This window comes from Varanus komodoensis, unplaced genomic scaffold (assembly GCF_004798865.1).
Source record: "Varanus komodoensis strain SLA01 unplaced genomic scaffold, ASM479886v1 scaffold21, whole genome shotgun sequence".
Classification (NCBI taxonomy): Eukaryota; Metazoa; Chordata; class Lepidosauria; order Squamata; family Varanidae; genus Varanus; species Varanus komodoensis.
The window spans coordinates 12509727-12529158 of record NW_025335589.1 but is presented as its reverse complement, the minus strand read 5'-3'; the positions used below and the strand labels follow the sequence as shown (position 1 = coordinate 12529158).

Sequence of the window (19432 nt, the reverse complement as noted above, 5' to 3'; positions counted from 1 at the left end):
TGGCCTCCATCTGCTGGCCTCCATCTACTGGTTTAAGTATGGCTTCTAAATTCAGAGTTGCTAACTAGGAATATAATAGCATCTTTCCCTTCCTAAGTTTCTAGCAGGCCACAGATCCTAAAACTATGCTGTCAATTCCAGTATTCTTTTTCTTTGAGGATTGTTTGCAGTCCCATAGTTATCTTTGCCTTTTTAAAAATGTCTTACTTTTGTGTGAAGACTAGGTTCACAGCCTTGTTAGATATATCTTAAAATCTCTGCAAGATGAGTCCAAGGTCATCTGAAAGGAGTGAATTTCTTCTAAGAGCTACAGTTCCATCTTCCCTCAATCTGCCCAGCATTCTTGACTAAGTGAGAAAATGTCAATTTCTGGAGCTAGGGTGTTTGATGTTTTTATGCCCTTTGAAGTTTTAGGCCCTCTTTGCCTTGTCAGTTTCCTCTTCCTTGCTGAGGTCTTCTGAGCTGTCACGAGCTTTAGCTGAAGAAATGTTGAGTTTCAGTATCTTACTGTATTACCCACTTGTTATTACTTGTATCCTCTCATATCTGGGTGTGAAGGTTACTGTTACTGACTAAAAGGAGCTTGCAGTCTGCAGACCTAAGTAGTTGTGCCTACATTGTGCCTGATTTCAAGCCATGCATCTCCATATAATTCATTTTCCCTAATGCATTTTTGGGTTAACTTAGTAGTAGTAGTAGTAGTTGCAGCAGCAGCAGCATTGGTGAACTGAACTGTAAATTTTAGAAAACTGTGGATGTTGAGGGCTATATGTTAGGTTTGCATAATGATTTGGCATGCACATTTGGGTAAGCTCATATGGACTGCTGAGCTGAATGAATTTACGCCAAATCATTATGAATGAATTCAAGCCCCACTCCTTATTTCTGAGAGGCTGTTGGATGATGCTGCTCAGGAGGAAGAGATTAAAAGCCTGTTTCCCAGATGAGGAGCAGGAGAGAAAAAGGAAGAGAAGAATGAATTCAGTTCAGGAATTGATTTATATGATAAATAGAAAGTATGGGGTGGTTCTAGCCTCTACCTATATTTTTCCTCTGGGTCCACTGGAACACATAATCTCACAGATGTGGTTCTTGGCCATGTACATGTGGGAGAGTGGGGTTGCCCATCCCTTGTCTGGCTGTGGAAGGGGTTGGTTATCATTCAAACCAGGTTATTTGTCCTGCTGCTGACTATTGCCTGCTTCCTTCCATCAGCATTTCTCAATCCTTCTTGCATGCCTCCTGCAGTAGTGATCAGAGGATTCAAGACCCCTGCTCCCTATGCTAGGCTCTGGATCTGGAACAGGTCCCTCATATTTTCTTTTCACTAAAGGGGAAAAACAATGCCACTGCTTCATCTAAAGAACCATTTAGTAGCACTCTTCTCTTTCACTGGACTGAGAATGTGTCAGAACAACTTCATTGGGGTGCACAGGAAAAACCTGGGCAAGAATCAAACAAGAAGTACAAGGTGTCCTACCTTGATGCCAGAGGGTTGCAACAAGCGAGCTTTGAGAGAGAGCCCTTCTGAAGCTCTATTTCAATTTAGTCTAAGGAGGATTTCCCAAGTTTTGACTCACAGTATTGCTTCTGACAGGCTGTGTAGCTGCAGGCAGATTGCTTATGTCTTGTCTGCTAAATAACTTTGATAAAAATGCCTGTCTCCCTCCCATGAGAGTTGTGGGAGAAAAAAACTTCACTGTAGGTTGAATCTGGAAACATGTTCCATTATGTTATCTCTTATCCTCTTCTGTATTAGCCCAATTTTTTTTATCACTCCCGCTGGAAAGAGAAGCTACAGTATCTAACTACAATCAGTGTTGTTGGTTCTTTCCTCCAGACAGCTGGCCCAGAGGTGTCTACTTTTCCGACAAGAACAGAGTTTAACTTGAAAGAAAAAAATAAAGGTAGCTTTTTGGCCTGATGCCTAGAAAACAACAATCATTCTCAAAGTTAAGTCTGCCAAGTTTCATGCTGCTGAGCATGAAGATAATTCATTTATGCAAATAACAACAATACAATTTCTAATAACACCAGTCCTACATTCATAATGGTCCCTGTGTGACCACTTGGAAAAACAAACACTTGTGTAATTTTCACACAAGCTAGTGTGCAGCAATGTACTTTTTTCATCCTTCGTTAGGATACAAATTTGGCTATAATTGTATTTGAGATGTGGCACTGTGTCCATTTCATATGAGTGGAGTTTTCCTAGTGTTGTTGCATCCTGTTCTCCATTCAGCATATGCTTTCTTAGTTACTCATATAATTTCCAAACTTTTATTATATTTGGGAAGGTAGAACTAGGTAGAAACCCAGAAGTAGCAATTTTAAAATGCTTATGCTCGGATGCTTTAATACTGCTACTTTGTTCCAGCAGTAAAAAACAGACTTTGAAATGTAAGCCAGACAAGCAGAGGAAATAAGTGAGAGGAGAGCAAAGAATGGAAGATGTACTCCATGTAGGGAGAGCTGGATAGAGGAACTAAGTGGGTGCTTTAGGATTAGAAAAGGATGATGTGGCCTCTGAGGAAACAAGAAGATACCAAGGGTTGACACTCTGCCAAGTCTAGGCTAACACCTCAGTGCAAGCTCTGACTCATCATTTTTCTAAAACTGGTAGGCTGCAGAAAGATAACAATCATAAACAAAATGTACCCAGATAAGGGAAAATGGAGGAAGTTCTTCAGAGTTGTAGTTTATACTTTTTGTAAGGCAGAAATGTCCTCCTTGAAGGGTAGTTTAATCCATGTTCCTTGGCCTCAGTAAGTGATCTAGAAAAAAAAAATAGCTGTTAGGGAGGGAAATGAATTTGAACTCTCTAGGGCTCCCTTTCCCTTACTTAATGCTGCTGCATTATGCATTATTAGGAAGCTGTTAACTTCTCAAAATTCCAAATATTAAATGTTGACTTAATAACACACAGGGAGAGATAAAATTGAGCAAAAAGCTAACAATTTCTTATTTGTCATCAGTTAAAATTTCTTCCTTAAACTACCAAAGATGAGATGCTTCAGTGATGCACACAGAAACCACTTGGTGCAAGCTCACATGGTTCTTGTACCTCACAGTGCATAACTAATTTCTCCTACAGTGCTTACAAATACATACATTAATATCCAACAACAACAACTTTTCTCTTCTCCCTCCCTCCCTCGCTTTCTCCACCATACATTTTAGTTTGAGAAAAGGAAATACTTGAAAAATAAATTATTCCAAACTATAATATCATCAGTATTTGAAAGATAAATTCATATTTTCCTTGCAAATTACAGCATGGACTGTTTTCCAACACAATGATTTTCCGTGGACTGAAAATTGTACTTATACAGATAACTTTTTAAAAAAAATCTGGGGGATGAGAAAAAGAGTCTTCATAGTTACCTATGCACTGTTCTTTTAGCTTTATCAAAGAAGAAGAATTAATAGTAAACCCATCAGAAAGAGCATGGCATTTCAAGGATGGTATCATGAGAGACACTGGTATTCCAGTTCCAAATATTTGTAGTGCAGATTCTGTCTGAAGTGCTGGAGCAACATTTCTGCAATATAGATGAACTGCTATTGTAGGCTCTCTGGGTGAGATGAACAGCTTGAATACATAAATGTTCATGATGCTCCAAATGTTCATGTTCTATACAGAGGTATTTGAGAGATGGACAAAGTGGTGTACGCAATGTCACGATGAAATTAGTTGATCAGGCACAGTCCTTGTATGTTGAATGAATGTCTGAAAGGACTAATTTGTAGAATTACTTGCCCAGTTTATTGTTTACCTTAAATTCAGATCAAGGGAAATATGATTCAGGAACTACTTGAGCAGACACCCCCCACACATTCACTGAAGGATGGTTTTATCAATACATTGATGGCCAAGGGCAATTTATTATCACACTTCATCTTCTTCACTATTTGTACTTGTGGCTGATTCTCTGCAGAAACATGATATTCCTAGAAATGGTGGGGGAATTCTCTCTTTTTGATTAAACTGATAACCTTTCCATTCCCTTTAAGTGAACCTGATATTGATCGAATGTTTAAGAGCCATATGTCAATCCTGGACAATTAATGTTGCTGTATCCCTTCTGAATGTGAAAAGAGAGAGATTGACTGGGTTCACACAGTCACTTAAGCCACAGTGGGTGAAGGGGCCTGCAAAAATCAAATTGCCAGTTTGCACCTCTTGAGAATTCATTATCATCTAAACTGGCCCAAGTTGTTGGGGTGGTTAAAAAACCATCCCAAAGCTATACAGCAAGCTATAGCTCCTGGGTGGTTTGTTAACCACTCCAAAAAGCCACCCTCACTGCATTCAGTGTTACAAAAATCCACATCTAGTGACAGTATTTAGGAAAATGGACCAGCACATGCCTATGAGAGTGTTAAATAGAGCACTGTGGCCATCCTTCTGTGATATTTTCTGTGCCCATATTTTCTGCTGCCTAACAAATGATATCTTTGCTTCAAACACTAGAAACCTAACAGGTCTTATGCAAATTCTTCCAGCATCTTCAGTTCAAGAAGAAATGGAGAAAGACTGCTTTATGTATTTCTTGAAAGTGAAATGAAAGCTATTGTTTGTTCTGTTTTCATTTTCAGTCTAAGATGAAATCAGAATTTTTAGCTTTAGTTTGGATTTGACCTATGTGGCCAATCAGCTGAACTCGTTACTTGGTTTGCTTTCATTATTGGTTGTGTAATATTAAGCAGTGTTGGCAGGGGCCAGAGATTGCTTGGGCTGACAAACAACCCAAAAGCAGGACAATGACTGTGGATGGCTACTGATTTATGTTCAAGTCCCTAAAACTTCCAAATGATCCTGGGTAGCCAACCACAGGTTGGCTGGCTGTCCAGTTATCCCAGATCCTGGGATGCTGGCAGGTGAGGATTCCCATAGAAACATAGCTGAGATTGCTCTGTCCAGTTAACTGGGTCCTGTCTTGAAAACTTGAATTTCATTTTACTGCTCCGTTTCCTAATTAAAACAGTGTGTGCACTCTTAGACACACTTCTAAAAGGTCATCACCTAAACAAATTAGATTTGGGCTCAAGGAAGATGAGGAGAATGGATAGTAGAAGTCCTCTTACAGAAATCTGGACTGACTCCCCCTCATGGACATTGACATACTGAAAACAAGTAATTCTGCATAATAAATATATGTTAAAATCTTTCATCAAAAGCAAGGCCAGCCATTCTCACAAGGCAAACCATGCCCATTTGATGCCTTTAAAAATCTCTGTATGACATAATATATTGCTATAAACCAAACTTTGCTTATATGTGTAGACAAGCAATCTGTGCTGTAGCTCAGTGGTTTTCATCCACCAGTCCGTGCACCAGCGCCAGTCCATGGGAAATTTCCTGCTGATCCATGGGGATCCACATCCTGCTTGGGACAGACCAGCGCAGGAGGCTGTGCTCTACCACCTCCTTCTCAGTCGGCATCACATTCATGGGGGATGCTCTGGTGCCACAGTGGGGGCAGGGAAGGGAGAGGTGGCTCCATGGGACCCGACTGGGAGTCATGCTGCACCAATTTTGGTTTTTTATTCTTTTATTGGCATTTTCTTGCTCATTTTGGTGAATTTTCATTTTTTTGGTATTGGGTTTGGAAATTCTGTATTGTGTGTATGGTCCTTTTTGTTTCTGCTTCAGTGGTCCCCGGGGTGGCATTCCTGCTTTCACCAGTCCCCAGTTGTGGAAAGGTTGAAAACCACTGTTCCAACTTATTTCTATTCTTTGAGCATTGTTCCATATTTTGAGTATTTTTTAAAAAATTGTTATTCTATCATTATGCAAAAAATGCATTTAAAAATAGGTTTGGTACAGCTTTGTTCCTTAAATACCTTGATTTATATTTAGATTCAAGTGATGGAAGAATATTAAGTTTCATCTGTTCTCTTCTACATATGTTAAAAAATGTGTTAAGTTTTGGCTTAATGGAATCAGAACAAAATGGTAGCTGAAAGTGAAACTGACATTATACCATACTGAAGTAGCAATAAAAGGAAATAAAAATCATATGCAATAACACTGTACCTTTATCACAAATATATAAAACGACACTAAAACTACATGAGAGCAAAAGGTAAAAATTATCCTATCATGGCATTCTGTGTTTTTATTTCAGAGTTTTATGGTCTTCCCATTAAGAGTTTGAAACTTGCTATAGATTATATACAAAGGACAGCTCTATGTCATTTGAGGAGGTGATTGCTTTTAAATTACATTCTAAATAGGCAAACAAAATGAATACAAGCTTAATGCGGTCTTAATTCTATCTGGTAAGCTCTAGCCTGGGTAATGTTTGTTAGTTCAGATGCAAAATGCTGTTTTGTGATTGCAAGTGAATAAATAAGTAATACCAAATGTGAAGGCTCAGAATGTACAGTTGTTAATTAAAAGGCATATTTTCTCTTCTGTTATTACTTCTATGCAATTCAAGCTTTAGAAAATGCTGAATAAACATCCAGACAACTGTTTTGTTCTTTAGACTTTACAGTCTTGCAAACAGCCTCATTCATTTTCAAAACTCAGCCCCTCATGCCGTTGGACACTTTCCCTAGATAGAAATTTAGATATCTGTGGCAAGAAAATATGGACCAGGTAAAAATTTGGCAGGAAATAATCTGAACATCTACACTCTTCCTTAGTGCAATGGTGGATGTCTTTGATCCATCTGATTGGTATTGTCCTATTGAGTTTGAGAAGATATTTTGGACACCTCTCCATGGCGAATGCAACACGGGTTACTGAACAATATCTCACTGAAATAGATTCTTGTTAATATCTCAAGGCCATGAATTTATTTATTAGATTTATATTCCTCTTTTTGCTTAAAACAAACTCAAAGCAACATACGTAATACTCCTGCTGCTGCTCTACATCTTAACAACCCTGTGGGATAGGTTGGGCTGAGAGTCTGTGACTGACCCAAAGTCATCTAGTGGGCTCTATGGTCAAGTGGGGACTGGAACCCAGATTGCCTGAGTCCCAGTTCCATGTTCTTAACACTACAGCACACTTGCTTCTCATATCACTTAACTGCCAGATGCTTATTTCCATATTTAGCCCCACTAATAACAAGCACAAATCATGTTTCTCACTGCCAGCAACCCATAGATTACATTCTCATGGACATTGTTCAGTGGCAATGCTAGATCAATGTCCTTGTCAAAGAGACATCTAGTCTATAACCCCCCTAAATAACCCAATAGTTATAATTTCCTGCTTCTGAGAAAGCAAATTAGGCAGCATTTGATTTACAAATTTAACATAAGGGGCAGATTTCACCACATCCTTTATGGTTTTAGAAAGTTGCAAGGGTCATGATTAGGTTAAAACTAGGGAATGAACTTGTTGATTTCATAAAAGCCCCATATCTTATCTCTGCCCCAGCATAATTTGAGCACTGGAATTAGTTGCAGAACTGGGATACATAGCCCTCACCCCATACAGCACATAATTAAAGCGTATGTACTATACAAGAACTCAATGCATAAGAAAAGCACATGAGTTTAATTCTGATGCTTTCACTTTTCCTTTCCAAACAAGGAACCGTTAAAAATAATTCAATTATTCAGCTTTTAGTACTGCAACAAACCTTTTCTTTTCAGAACTAGTGAATGTTTGCTTGATGCTTTTTTTCTGAAAACACATTAGACAAATGTGCTATCTCTTTAATTGTACTAATTACAAAGTGCTCTCTTAATTTGGCTAAAAAGAGCCAGTTAAGGATCTCTTATGTTCATAGATAGATGTTCTCTACACCCAATTGAAAGATTAATGTCTGTCTTACTTGAGACTAATTTGTTATTTAAGTAGTAATGAAGTTACTCATGGCTCTTTGTGGTTCCTTGAGGCCACTTGTCACAAAACATTTAGTGCAAAAAATTCCCCTTAAGTATGATAGGGCTACTCTAATATGGATCACAATCTTGGCAATTTAAACCCCAGACGTAATGTATTAGGTTTAATATCTCCAAAGGTAAACACTTTCAAAGTCCCATTGATTTCACTGGGGAGAAATGCCCTACATAGATCTAGTGGACCAATTTGCAAACAATAGTTTGCAAAGTTGCAGTCTTATATAGTTTCTCCATATACCTACCCCACAGATTATATCATCCATCAATCCCTTTCTCTTATGAGGGTTGCCCTCACTCTTACCGGTGATTTATACAAATGGAATAACACTAACCATTGTTCAGTGTTATTGATGTGAGAATGACAGGAAAAAATGGGAAACTTGCTCATATTAAACAATGTTCTAACATGAATTTTGCACAGATTTCCCAAATTTGCAAATTTGTACAGCTTTCTTCCATTGACTAAAATGAGAGTGGTAAAGTATACAGGGGAAATTTAGGAGATTTGCACAAAATTGAACTGGGAAAGTGTGACAGTATTCAATCTGTGAATAATTTTGGTGCATATGTGTTCAGATTCAGGGATTCAAACAGGGCATAATCACACATTAGGCAAGAAAACGTACATTCTCATGCAGGTAAGGCAGCATATTTGCCATAGGTGCAGGTAATATGATAAGTAATTAGATCTTCTTCCTTGTTTATGGGGAATGATGTGGCCAGGCAACAAGATTTCTTGGGGCTGGTTGCTAGTGTGGAGATAGCAGCCAGTAGCTCCATCCACAGAAAGATGGGCTACATCTATGCTGGAAGCCAGGAGAAGAAAGGAATATATTATGGTGATTTCTTGTAGAATAGCAAACTCACATGCAACCCAAACAGACTGACAAAAGAAGAAACCTACACAAATTCTTCACATTTTGTTATAGAATCAAAGAACAATAGAATTGGAAGGGGCCTATAAGGTCATTAAGTCCAACCCCCTTCTCAAAGCAGGAATCCAAATTAAAGCATCAAGTTGAACCATGCTGGCTGAAGCTGGTGGGAGCTGAAATTGTATATGGCATACCACAGATTGCTTATCAAGATTTAAATATACCATTTTTAATTGATAGTGATATCAGCCTGTCACCTATTGGTTTCTGTAATTAGACATAACTGCGCAACAACAGAAGCCTCCACTGATGGCAACATGGGAACTTTTTCCACCTAACTGCTACCTGCCACCCAGAAGAAGAGGTTTTCATGGAGGAAGAGGGGAAAGGACTAAACACCTATATCCAATGTGATACAAGCATCTTTTACAACCATCTTCTATATCACTCCTCCACCCCATGGTTACTTTTAGAACACACATATACACCCTTCACTGCCACTGCCAACAACCCACCCAACAGCTTAGAGAACTGCATGCTATGTATTTAATATAATACGTATCAGGTGACCCTACATTTTCTCACTGACAAACAATAATTTTGTTATTAGTTAAAATCTGATTAGCAGACATATTGAAAGAATCCAGCTGCTGCTAAGTGGCAATTGTACTGTGCACAACTTACTTTAAAATGGGGAAAAATCCACATATAAATGGAGTGGAATTGTTGAAAATATTGTTAGAGATTAATGTTTATTCTGATTCAATGTTATAGCAAGGAGAGTTATACAAATGGAATAGAATTTCTGAAAACATTGTTAGAGATCAACTCTTGTACTGATGCTTTGTTGCTATAATAAGTTGAGTTAAGATGAATAGAGCTATTTAAGTACATGATAATCATGGCTAGAGTTAAAATTGCCTTAAAATGGAAAGCAAAAGAAAATTCAATCACTGAAGACTGGAAAAATGTTGGTTGACTATGTAGTAAAAGTAAGTCTAATGAACTATGTAAAAAAGATAATCAGCCAAAAAAATTAATGATAAGTAGAAATTGTATTACAACTTACTTTTTAATGGGGCAAATAACAACAGAAAATATATGCATAAAAGAAATAGAATTTTGGGTAAAATGTTAGAGATTCATGATATATTAGTGCTTTACTGTTTTAGTAAAATGAGTCAAGGTGAATAGAGAACAAGTTAAAGAACTGCAATTTAGAAGAGTTTTCAAAGAATTTTAGCTAACTTCAAAAAATGTTACCTAGTAGAAAGGAATAATCATTGACATACAGCAAATTGTTGATTGAGTAATTGTTGACTTACAGCAAGCAATTTTATACTCGATATCTTACATAACATTTTTTAAAGATCTCTTGGTGTTTCTATGCTTCTTCTTCTTTTGTATCTTCATTCTCTTCTTTAAACTTTACTGTTATTAAAATAATAACAAAAAAAACCAAACTTAGTGTGAATTTTTAGATGAACTTTACAGTCCTCTGAGAAGATTCTACAGTTCATTTCAATTGTTTATGTCTCATGCATTCTTTTGTGCATGTTTAGACAGGAGAAAAAGCATAGCTGGCTGCAGAATGCTGGGGGTTGCTGGACTTATTCTGTCTCAGCAAGCATATATATTTACTTATTTATTGAAGTTCTATATCATCTGATAGCCAAAGCTCACTGGGTAGTTTACAACAGTTGCCAAAGGGACTGCACCCTTACTTTCTAAAATAGCTTTCCCCACTGGTGCCCTCCAGATGTTTTGAACTTCACTACTAATTAACCCTGGTTAGCATGGGGGAAGATGGAAGAAGGCCAAGGATCCCCATCCATCTTCTCCTCTTGATATTAAGACTGACTCCTTCAGTGTGCTTTGTACGTGGGTCAACCATAAACATTAAAAACCAACATGGCTGCCATTGTCATGTATACTTATATCTGAAACCATTATCAAATAGAATGTTGTTTCTGTGTACCTGTGTAATTTTTGTTTGTTACTAGTTAGTTCTTTGTGAGTGTGTGAAACTGAGAAATTATGTTTGTTTGTGATTGGGTTAAATTTCAGACATGTTCCTCCCTCAACAACCCAAAGTTCCATGTACAGATATCATGGAGAATAACCAGGAATGGGGCATTCCTGGGCTGTTCACCAAAGCAAAAGTGGGTGAGTGGACAGGAGCTAGCAGGTTCACTTCTCCTACATGCTCTACATTGATGCATGGCTAACAAATCATATGTTGTTCAATCATGCCAAACTGGCTAATATTGACATAATGACATTGACACAAGGTTACTACAAGAATGTTGCCGAAATGTTGCCGAAATATTTGACAATATTTTTAATGCATAGTTGAAGCCAGTTTGCCAAATTCTCTTCTGAAGCAATTTCACACTAAAAGCCGGTCTTGTAATTAGGCAGATACTTGCCAGTCAATCTAATTGAAATGTCATGCTGACCTTTTCTTTAAAATAGTTATACTTACTGTCATCATTTGGAAATTATTTTACCTTTGATTCAAATTAAAACCTTAAAATTCTCAGGGTATAGGAAGAATCTCTGCATGCTAATTTACATTAAATACAATGTATCTTTTACAGAAGTAATTCAACTGACTTTGCCAGAAGATCAGAAAATAAGCATCACTGCAGCAACGGTGGGACAAAGTGCAGTTCTAAGCTGTGCCATTCAGGGGACCTTGAGACCTCCCATCATATGGAAGCGGAACAACGTTGCTCTGAACAACTTAGATTTGGAAGACATCAATGTGAGTGATAAAAGACTCTAGAGTTACTTACTAGAATCATCGTAAAATCTTTGCCATGCCAACTGGAACAGTAGCATTTGTCAAGCTGACAACTGCTCCTTGTTGTTGTGCCTTTTCTGATTCAGGGCCAAATGGTGAAGATCTTGTTCAGGTCAAAGGTTGTACTGGAAATGTATATTGAACTAAATAACTGCTTCCACAGATATCTGATGCATAAAAAAGAAAAATATGACTTTCAGTGCATTGGTGATAAGGATGCAGAATTGGTTCTGTAGACATACAAAAAGAGTAAAAGGTCAAGCATAAAAACAAACAATCAGACAACAGATTCACTTCACAGCACCACACAGCATCACTCTGAGAAATGGCCCAACAATTTTATCAACACAGAATGTTTAGCATGCCCAGAATTTTCTGGGTACTTGGAGCTCTCCTGGTCTACTCACAGCTTTACCAGCACAATTACATTTCAGGCTCTGCAATGTACGCCTATGGATTTCATATCAGTTTTGTGGACTCTTCCATCTCAGCTACACTACTAAGCCTCTTTGCCAGCTCTAAAACACCTGTGAATCTTCTGGGACATAAATGCACAATTTCAGCTCCCATGCAGCCTCTCCTAGATTGAGTGTCATTTTGATTAGGGAAAGGGAAGGCTGTGCCTTAATCTTTCCTTCACTGCAGCTTATGCTCTATGGATGTCAGGTATAATTTTACCCATAATTCTGGGCTACTACAGTCTTATCCCTTCAAAGAAATTTGCATCAACACAGTGTCTGAATCATAGCTGATAAATAGGAAATACAGCTCTCCAGAGCCTCATGATTCCACTAGTTATTCTGGGATAAGATGGGGCTCCAATATTTGGAAACAAGCATGGGACATATTCCTCTTGGGTCTGTATGGCAGGCCCAATTTCATATTTCTGCACTTTTGTAATATCACCAACTATCCTACTATTACATACAACACCAAGGACAAAACCAAACTTATTTTCTGCAAACATAGCAGGTTCTCAAGGGATGCACAAGCATTTCTCTATCTGCTACCTTTTAGTCATGGAGTGAGACATCAAAGGAGCTGAAGTAAACAATTCAAGATTCGGATCTCATACTGCACTCTATTTTACCTGTCCTAAATATCACTCCACATGGTCTCATGAATTCTTATCAGAACTTAGAAAGAGATTAGAAATATGTTCCACTTATATGCACACCATGGATATTAGGCTGTAGTGCTCTTTTAATAAGATATCAAAGCTAATGCTAGTATACTGTCACAGTGCAAACCAGAAAAAGCCAAATAATCTGTTAAAATTCATATATGAAGACATTGTGGAATTTAGCTGCTTTTTCAATATTTCACCATATAATATAAAGCAAGAAAAATATTTTGGTTTCATATCTGTTTTTATGTTGGGCCACATTTTCCAACTGGCTCTATCATAGGGTTAATTATTGAATCCCATAACCTATGCAGCAAAATATTGATACCATTTATTTGTTGGTCTGACATGGTAGCCAGCAGAATAGAATGGTTCAATCTTGCCAAGAAAGATAGCGTTCCATTCACCTTGGTCATAAAGAAGAGAAATGTTTTCTGTTTTTATAACACATGCACTGAGCAATTCAGAAAGTAGTTACAAAGCATAAAGTGGCCATAGCAAAGGAGAATTTGATGCCATTGCCTCTGCTTGTTTTGAAATGCTAACAAACCCTAGCTTTTGCTTTTTCCTGAATTCATAGTCCTACACAGTAAGGTAGGACCCCCATCCTACAGATCCATCTGCCTCACCTAAATTATTTGCACTTATTCACAAGATCATGAAGTTGGCACAACCAACCCCTCCATTATTATTGTTATTAATTAATTTATTTGATTTTCATCCCAACTTTCTCTCTTTTAAAAAAACTCAGGGTGGCTTACATCATTCTCCTCATCCTGTTCTAAATCTTATCCCTATCTGTGACAGATGCCTTATTCCCTCTGTGTGAGGTAGGCTGGGCTGAAAGTCTGTGACTGACCAAAGTCACCCAGTTGCCTCCATGGCTGAGTGTAGGGTGATCTAGAAGCCAGATTGCCTGAGTCCCATTCCCACCCTTTTAACCACTATACCACACAGGCTTTCATTAGACAGAACAACTCAATTGACTCGGGACATGTGGGTTGGAAGAGGGCAGGAATGTCCCATATTCTCAAAGCTCACTTGCTCTCCTGGGGTGCAGCAGAGGATGCTGGCCTTGCCATGGATGAAGAGAGGTGCAGCTGCCATGCCTAAGGCAAGAGACTGTCTTGGGCCTAACTTGTGAGATTCTGCATTTTTCCCCTTTCACCATACTTCTCAATTAAAAATATAATTCCATCCCAAATGCCCTCAGTGTGAGAATAAGCACCTTCAAACTAGAGCAAATTTCTTTCTCCCATCACTGAATGGTAAGAATTCCTGCCAAAAATGGAGTTTTTAATTTCTCAAAAGCAGAGAAAACCATTTTAATAGTTGTCAGAGCAGCTGTGTCTGGGAAGATGCTCAAATATTCATCTGCTCATCAAATATTCATTATTTTCCTATGAAGACTGGTGGAAAACCCCCCATTCACTTGAGTGGAACTGGATTTTACCAATACACAGCCAGTCTTGCTTTCTGCACAATCCCATCCTATCCATGTTTACTCAAAGGTGGTTCCTAACTGAGTACAGTATTTCTGCCTTATTGTAGATGAGTTAGACTTTAGAAATGTTTATATCACTCTTTAATAGTTCTACACCACCTCATTATGGAGAAGAATAGTAGGCTTATTAGTTCAGTGCGTTCTGATGTGCTGGGTGGATTTTATAACCTGCTTTAGTGTTTGGGAACTGAGCACAAAGAGGGTAGCTGATCAGGGTGAATGTCAGTGTGTGTGTATCCTAATTGTGTGATGCTATCCAACTGTGTGTCTGGGGTATCTCTTTTCACATATGTCTGTCGCCTTTGCTGCAGCTTTGCAGTAAATTAAGTACTCTGCTAAATTTCTGACACCTATTAAAATTCCAGTTTCAGACTTGTGCACACATAGCAGTGATGAAATCATTACCTTTTTCCCCCTTTCCTACAAAGAAATTAAGGCCCAGGAGAGGAACAGAGTAATTGAATTGGTCCACTGAGGAGAATTGTGCTTCTAAATTGTACTATGGAACATGAATGTAGCACTTAAGATACAGAACTTCAAATAAATGCATTCAGAGAGAATGTGGTGCACTGTGGTATATGCAGCACTTTAAATACCAATTCATTTGTTGTACTTACTAAGGCAATTTCAACACTCAAAAAGCTTCAACACAGGTACAATTTCTTTTCTCTCCAGAGGTGATGGTCTTTGTTCTCTCCTCTAGCTGTATTATGAGCCACAGTATATTTGTTTAGCTATGAGAGCTGACTTTAAATCACCCTATACATAACAAAAATGTATTTGTATCTTCAAATATAGAATGTCCCATGTGGAATATGTATACTAATCATATAATGATGAATGATTGGAGTAGATTGCTGAACATGACCTGCTCTTAGAGAAAATGACTCTGCATCAGCTTAAAGTGCGCACACATAATAGAGGTGGAGAAATGCATTTCATTTTAAACACAGCAATAGATCTGGTGAGCAGCAATCATTGACCAATGAATGAAAGCAGAGTATTGCCATTTGGCTAAATAGTTTCTGGGGTTGGCCATTCCAAAAGCAGGCTAGGAGGTGAAGAATGACATGGGCTCTTCTCAAAATCTTTCTGTCAGCTTGGTCCCTACATATTTCAATTTCTGTGTGCTGCCATGATCTTAAAGAATAATAAAGGCAGCTGTGAAACACAGAGATGGGGAAGCTGTGGCCAGGGCCAATTCTGGGGGGAAATTGTTTCCCCATTTTGTTGGGGGGAAAACGGTGACTACTTTGGGTACCAAATAATGGAAGTAAAAAGGGACACTGAGACATGGAAGGTGGCAGAAATGGTCCAGTTTCTCTCCCACATGGCCACCACCTCATCTGCAGAGGATGCCTGCCTGCCCAGTCTCTTACTCCAAGGACTCTCTCAGAGTGAACCAGGCTCAAATGCCGGACACTGATGAGTAGTTCCTTAAAACAAGGCTTTTTGGCCAGGTGGCAATGAACCCGTGTGGCAATCATCTCCAGGGCTGCCTCACCCATAATGCTTCACTTTAAGGACAGAACCCTCAAAGCAGCTGTAGTAGCAAGGCAGCTGACAGGGAGAATAGAGTGGAGAAGGTTGGCAGGAGCAAAGGAAAATGGAGGAAGAGGAGGAGGAGGAACAGGGGTAAGGGTTCTAGTGGTGGATGAGGGGTGGTGAGAGCATGTTCAGAGGCCACCATGGTGTTACCTTACCTAGGGCACCAAAGAGCCTAAAGATGGACCTGCCTTTGGTCTTCTAGATGTTGCTCGACTGCAGCTTATATAAGCACACACCACTGACCCTGTTAACTGGGGTTGATGGGAATTGCAGTGTAAGATGAAGTGGTCAATATAATGCCCTCTCTTATTCATTTCTTGGGTATCTCAAAAATTTTTACCTGCAGCTGGATGGAAGCTTCTAAAAATATTGATGACCAACTGTTCCATGTCCACATCTGAAGTAATCATGCTGCTTCTAGATTAACAAAACTCTCTGTATAAAGCACAGTGAGTTCTGGATATATTTCTAAGAATTCACTTCATTCTTCTGAAATTCCGGCCTTTCTTTCAACTTTCCTATATTGCCTATCTTCCACTCTTTGTTTTGTTTAAAAATAGATTGTGATACTATAGGCAATTATAAAGCTAATTTTGTCCTTTTCTTTTGCTTTCCTTTGTCCCAAAGCAAAAGCTGCCTTCTGATTCTGCACACTTGTTGATGGGCTTCTACACAATTATGCCTTACTTTGATGCCTGTTCCCTTTGTTCTATTTTTAAGTCCTATAAAGTCAATAGTGATTGACTGTTCCTACCTCTGAAGAAATATGTGGCATTTCAAGAAAACGGAAGCTAGGGAACCCATCAAAGCTTGTTTCTTCTTCTTAGGAGACAGTATGCATTCCCAGAGCTACACTTTCCCCAAATTATTCTTTGGAAAAAAGACTTCATTATTTATTTTTATTACTACAGTAGCTTTTTGTGTGTGGAAGAGTGTCTTTCCCCAGAGGGCATGCATCACCATTTCTATCTGTACCTCCCAACTTGCTCTGGGTACATGACCATAATTCTCAAACATGGAAAAACATGCAGTTTTTAAAGAAATTCCCTGATTTTGATTAATATTACCTGTTAAAGTTAATATGTTCATCAGTATAATTAATGAAAAGTGTGGTTTTGCATTCCTGCTGGCATGACCACATATCAATGGTAACGACCGACTTTTACTTGGTGGTATCAACCCACTCATAAAGGTCTGCCCATGTTTTCCACTGGTGTTTAAGACATAGCAGAGTCAGACGATTGGAGCATGCAGCTTCATATCATCTACATCCAGTGCCAAAGTAAATTAGCTTACATAATACTGCATAAAGCATTGACCAAATAGGATTGGGACCATGGTGATTTAGAAGGAGGGATTCCATTGGACATCTCTCTCTCTTTCTTTTTAAACCTTCTTGTGGCAGGGGCACCAAAAATAGGAGGAATAAAACTTAACAAATTCCTCCCAAAGCAGATCATGTAGGGCCCATCACAATATTCTTCTAGACTGGCTAATGTATGCCTCTGTAACGCATCAGACCCAATTCAGATCAGGATCATGGAAATTCAAGTGGGGGGAATTTAAGCTTCTCCCTCCAATTTTCATAGAGGGCTTTGTTTAATTTTTTAACATTCCTGTTCAAAGGGTTTGAGTTTGGGCATGAAAATGACAAGAAGCTTAAATGCTTTCTCCCAAATTTCCATGGCCCTACTTTGAATTTGAACCATGCATGCTTAGAGGCAGGTAAGTAGTCAATTGCAGAGAGTCCTCAATCTTACCCTAAATTAGTACCAGAAGATATCCAGGATTGCAGACAGAAGACTTTAAGAGTCCTACAGGGAGATGCCTCAGATAGAACCTGAGACCTTCTGCATATGAACATATGCTTTGAGCTCTGACCTTTTTTCTAGCACATTGACAGAATGACTCTGTAGACTCTCAATATTATCTGGAGGGCCATAAGATGCCTTCAGTTCCCAGCTCCAAGATGGAAAAGGACTGCAGCCTTGGAGCTGGGATCACTTGGCTCACTCTCTTCCACTTTCCCAGCCAGCATGGAAAAAGTCACACTGGCTGCTTTTACGAGGTCATGAGACCAACCTCACAGAAGGGCTAAAGAGGGGATTCCAGAGGAGGCAAGGATGGGAGCTGACTGGGTTCTCCTCCCCATCCACAGCCTCACAGCTAGATGGGTGAAATCATCCATGCAGTTGATTTGCAGAGCAGAAACAATGGGGAGGCAAAATCCCCTCCACACTACTCCCACCCTGTGTAAGTGGACCATAATCCTCCAAGTTTATTGGGTTGCACCCTTAGTTAATTACTTTTGGAAGAACCTAAATTTACCAATACAAGACCAATAACTATAACAGGTGTATATGTTTATATTCATTAGTAAATGTATAACCTAATGTCCCACTATAAAAAACAGTGCTCAGTTGTTGAAACTTTCTTTAGTAAATAAGACAGTTTAAAAACTCCCCACCCCACCTCCCAACCCCACCTCCTCCTGCTGGCAGAAAGGCAATAAAAATGGAGCTGGCTTGGCCAGCCTTGGCAGGGAATTTTAGAACCTGAGAAGAACCTCTCTTCCTCCTAGGTGGGACTCTGATGCCGGTGTGAATTGCACTGGGGCAGAGAGTTGGGCTTCTAAAGGTTTTTAAACCAAGGTAAGCTCACATGGGAATATGTGGTCTTTCAAAGAGCCTCCGTCTAGGTCACAATATTGAGCATTTTGAATTACATGCACAATGGACTGCTAGCCAAGGAAGTTGTTGTAACAAGGTCGTAGGCCTTTATAGGTTTGATATATCTTCTTCAGCATTTTGAACTGTGACCTGAAATTGAAACTGTTGTAACAAAACAAACAGCCCTGCTCCAGGGGCTGGCTCTACTCACTTGAACCAGCTGAAGTTGTCAAACATTTTTCAAGGACAGACACTTGTATAGCAGGCCAGCTAAGGCAAGTGTCACTCGAGCCAGGTCTGACACTTCCAGGAGCAGGTATACCTGATGTGCTAATTTCTGTGTTGACACAGTTCTCACCAACACTAAAACCAGGGCATCCAGTTCAGGGCTGAATCCAAACTGTGCATAGCTGGCTTTGGAGAGACTGCAGACCCATGGAAGGCAGAATAAGACCCTCACGCACCATCATCCACTCCATCACCAACTTTGGGTACTGATTTCGAACTTGAACAACTTTCTCAAATGGATATGAGAGATCTGAGTTGGGTGTGACAGTCTCATCTGTAGACCAAACCACAGAACTTCCTGATGAGGTTTTTTTTTCCAGAGAACTGAAGGAGTCAGCACTTGTTTTGCCTCTTAATTCTAAATTTAGCAAGTGCTTTTGCATGGTGCTATGATCCTGATATGTGCCCTGGCATAGTGCAAATCCATCTAGTGAGCTCCAGAAACAAATTGGAATAAGATGCATAATTACAGTGTCCATGGAAGCGTGCTTACGGAGACAGCAGATGCTTAAAATCTGGTCAGGATCAACTGCACTAAAAATCTCAGAGCTGCCATATGACGTTTAGCTAGTGCTAGAGGTCTGTCACACCTGTGTGTTTTCTCACCATTATTCAGCACTGAGTCAAAAAGAATATTGCCACATATAAAATCACTAGTACCAGTCCTTGAAAGCCTGACATGCAACAAATTACTTATCTAGATCAACCCATGCTTAATTTGTGAGCCCTGACAGGATCACGGCTCAA

The 19432-nt window shown here is 39.1% G+C and overlaps 1 protein-coding gene across 3 annotated transcripts in view; it reads left to right on the top strand.

The window, feature by feature from the left end:
* The window catches only part of FSTL5 (follistatin like 5), a 356934-nt gene that overhangs the window by 238793 nt on the left and 98709 nt on the right, over nucleotides 1–19432 (top strand). For all 3 annotated transcript variants that reach the window (XM_044430808.1, XM_044430807.1, XM_044430806.1), the window contains exon 6: nucleotides 11345–11511. In XM_044430808.1, the coding sequence (XP_044286743.1) occupies nucleotides 11345–11511 (167 nt within the window). The remainder of the gene's footprint in view (nucleotides 1–11344; nucleotides 11512–19432) is intronic.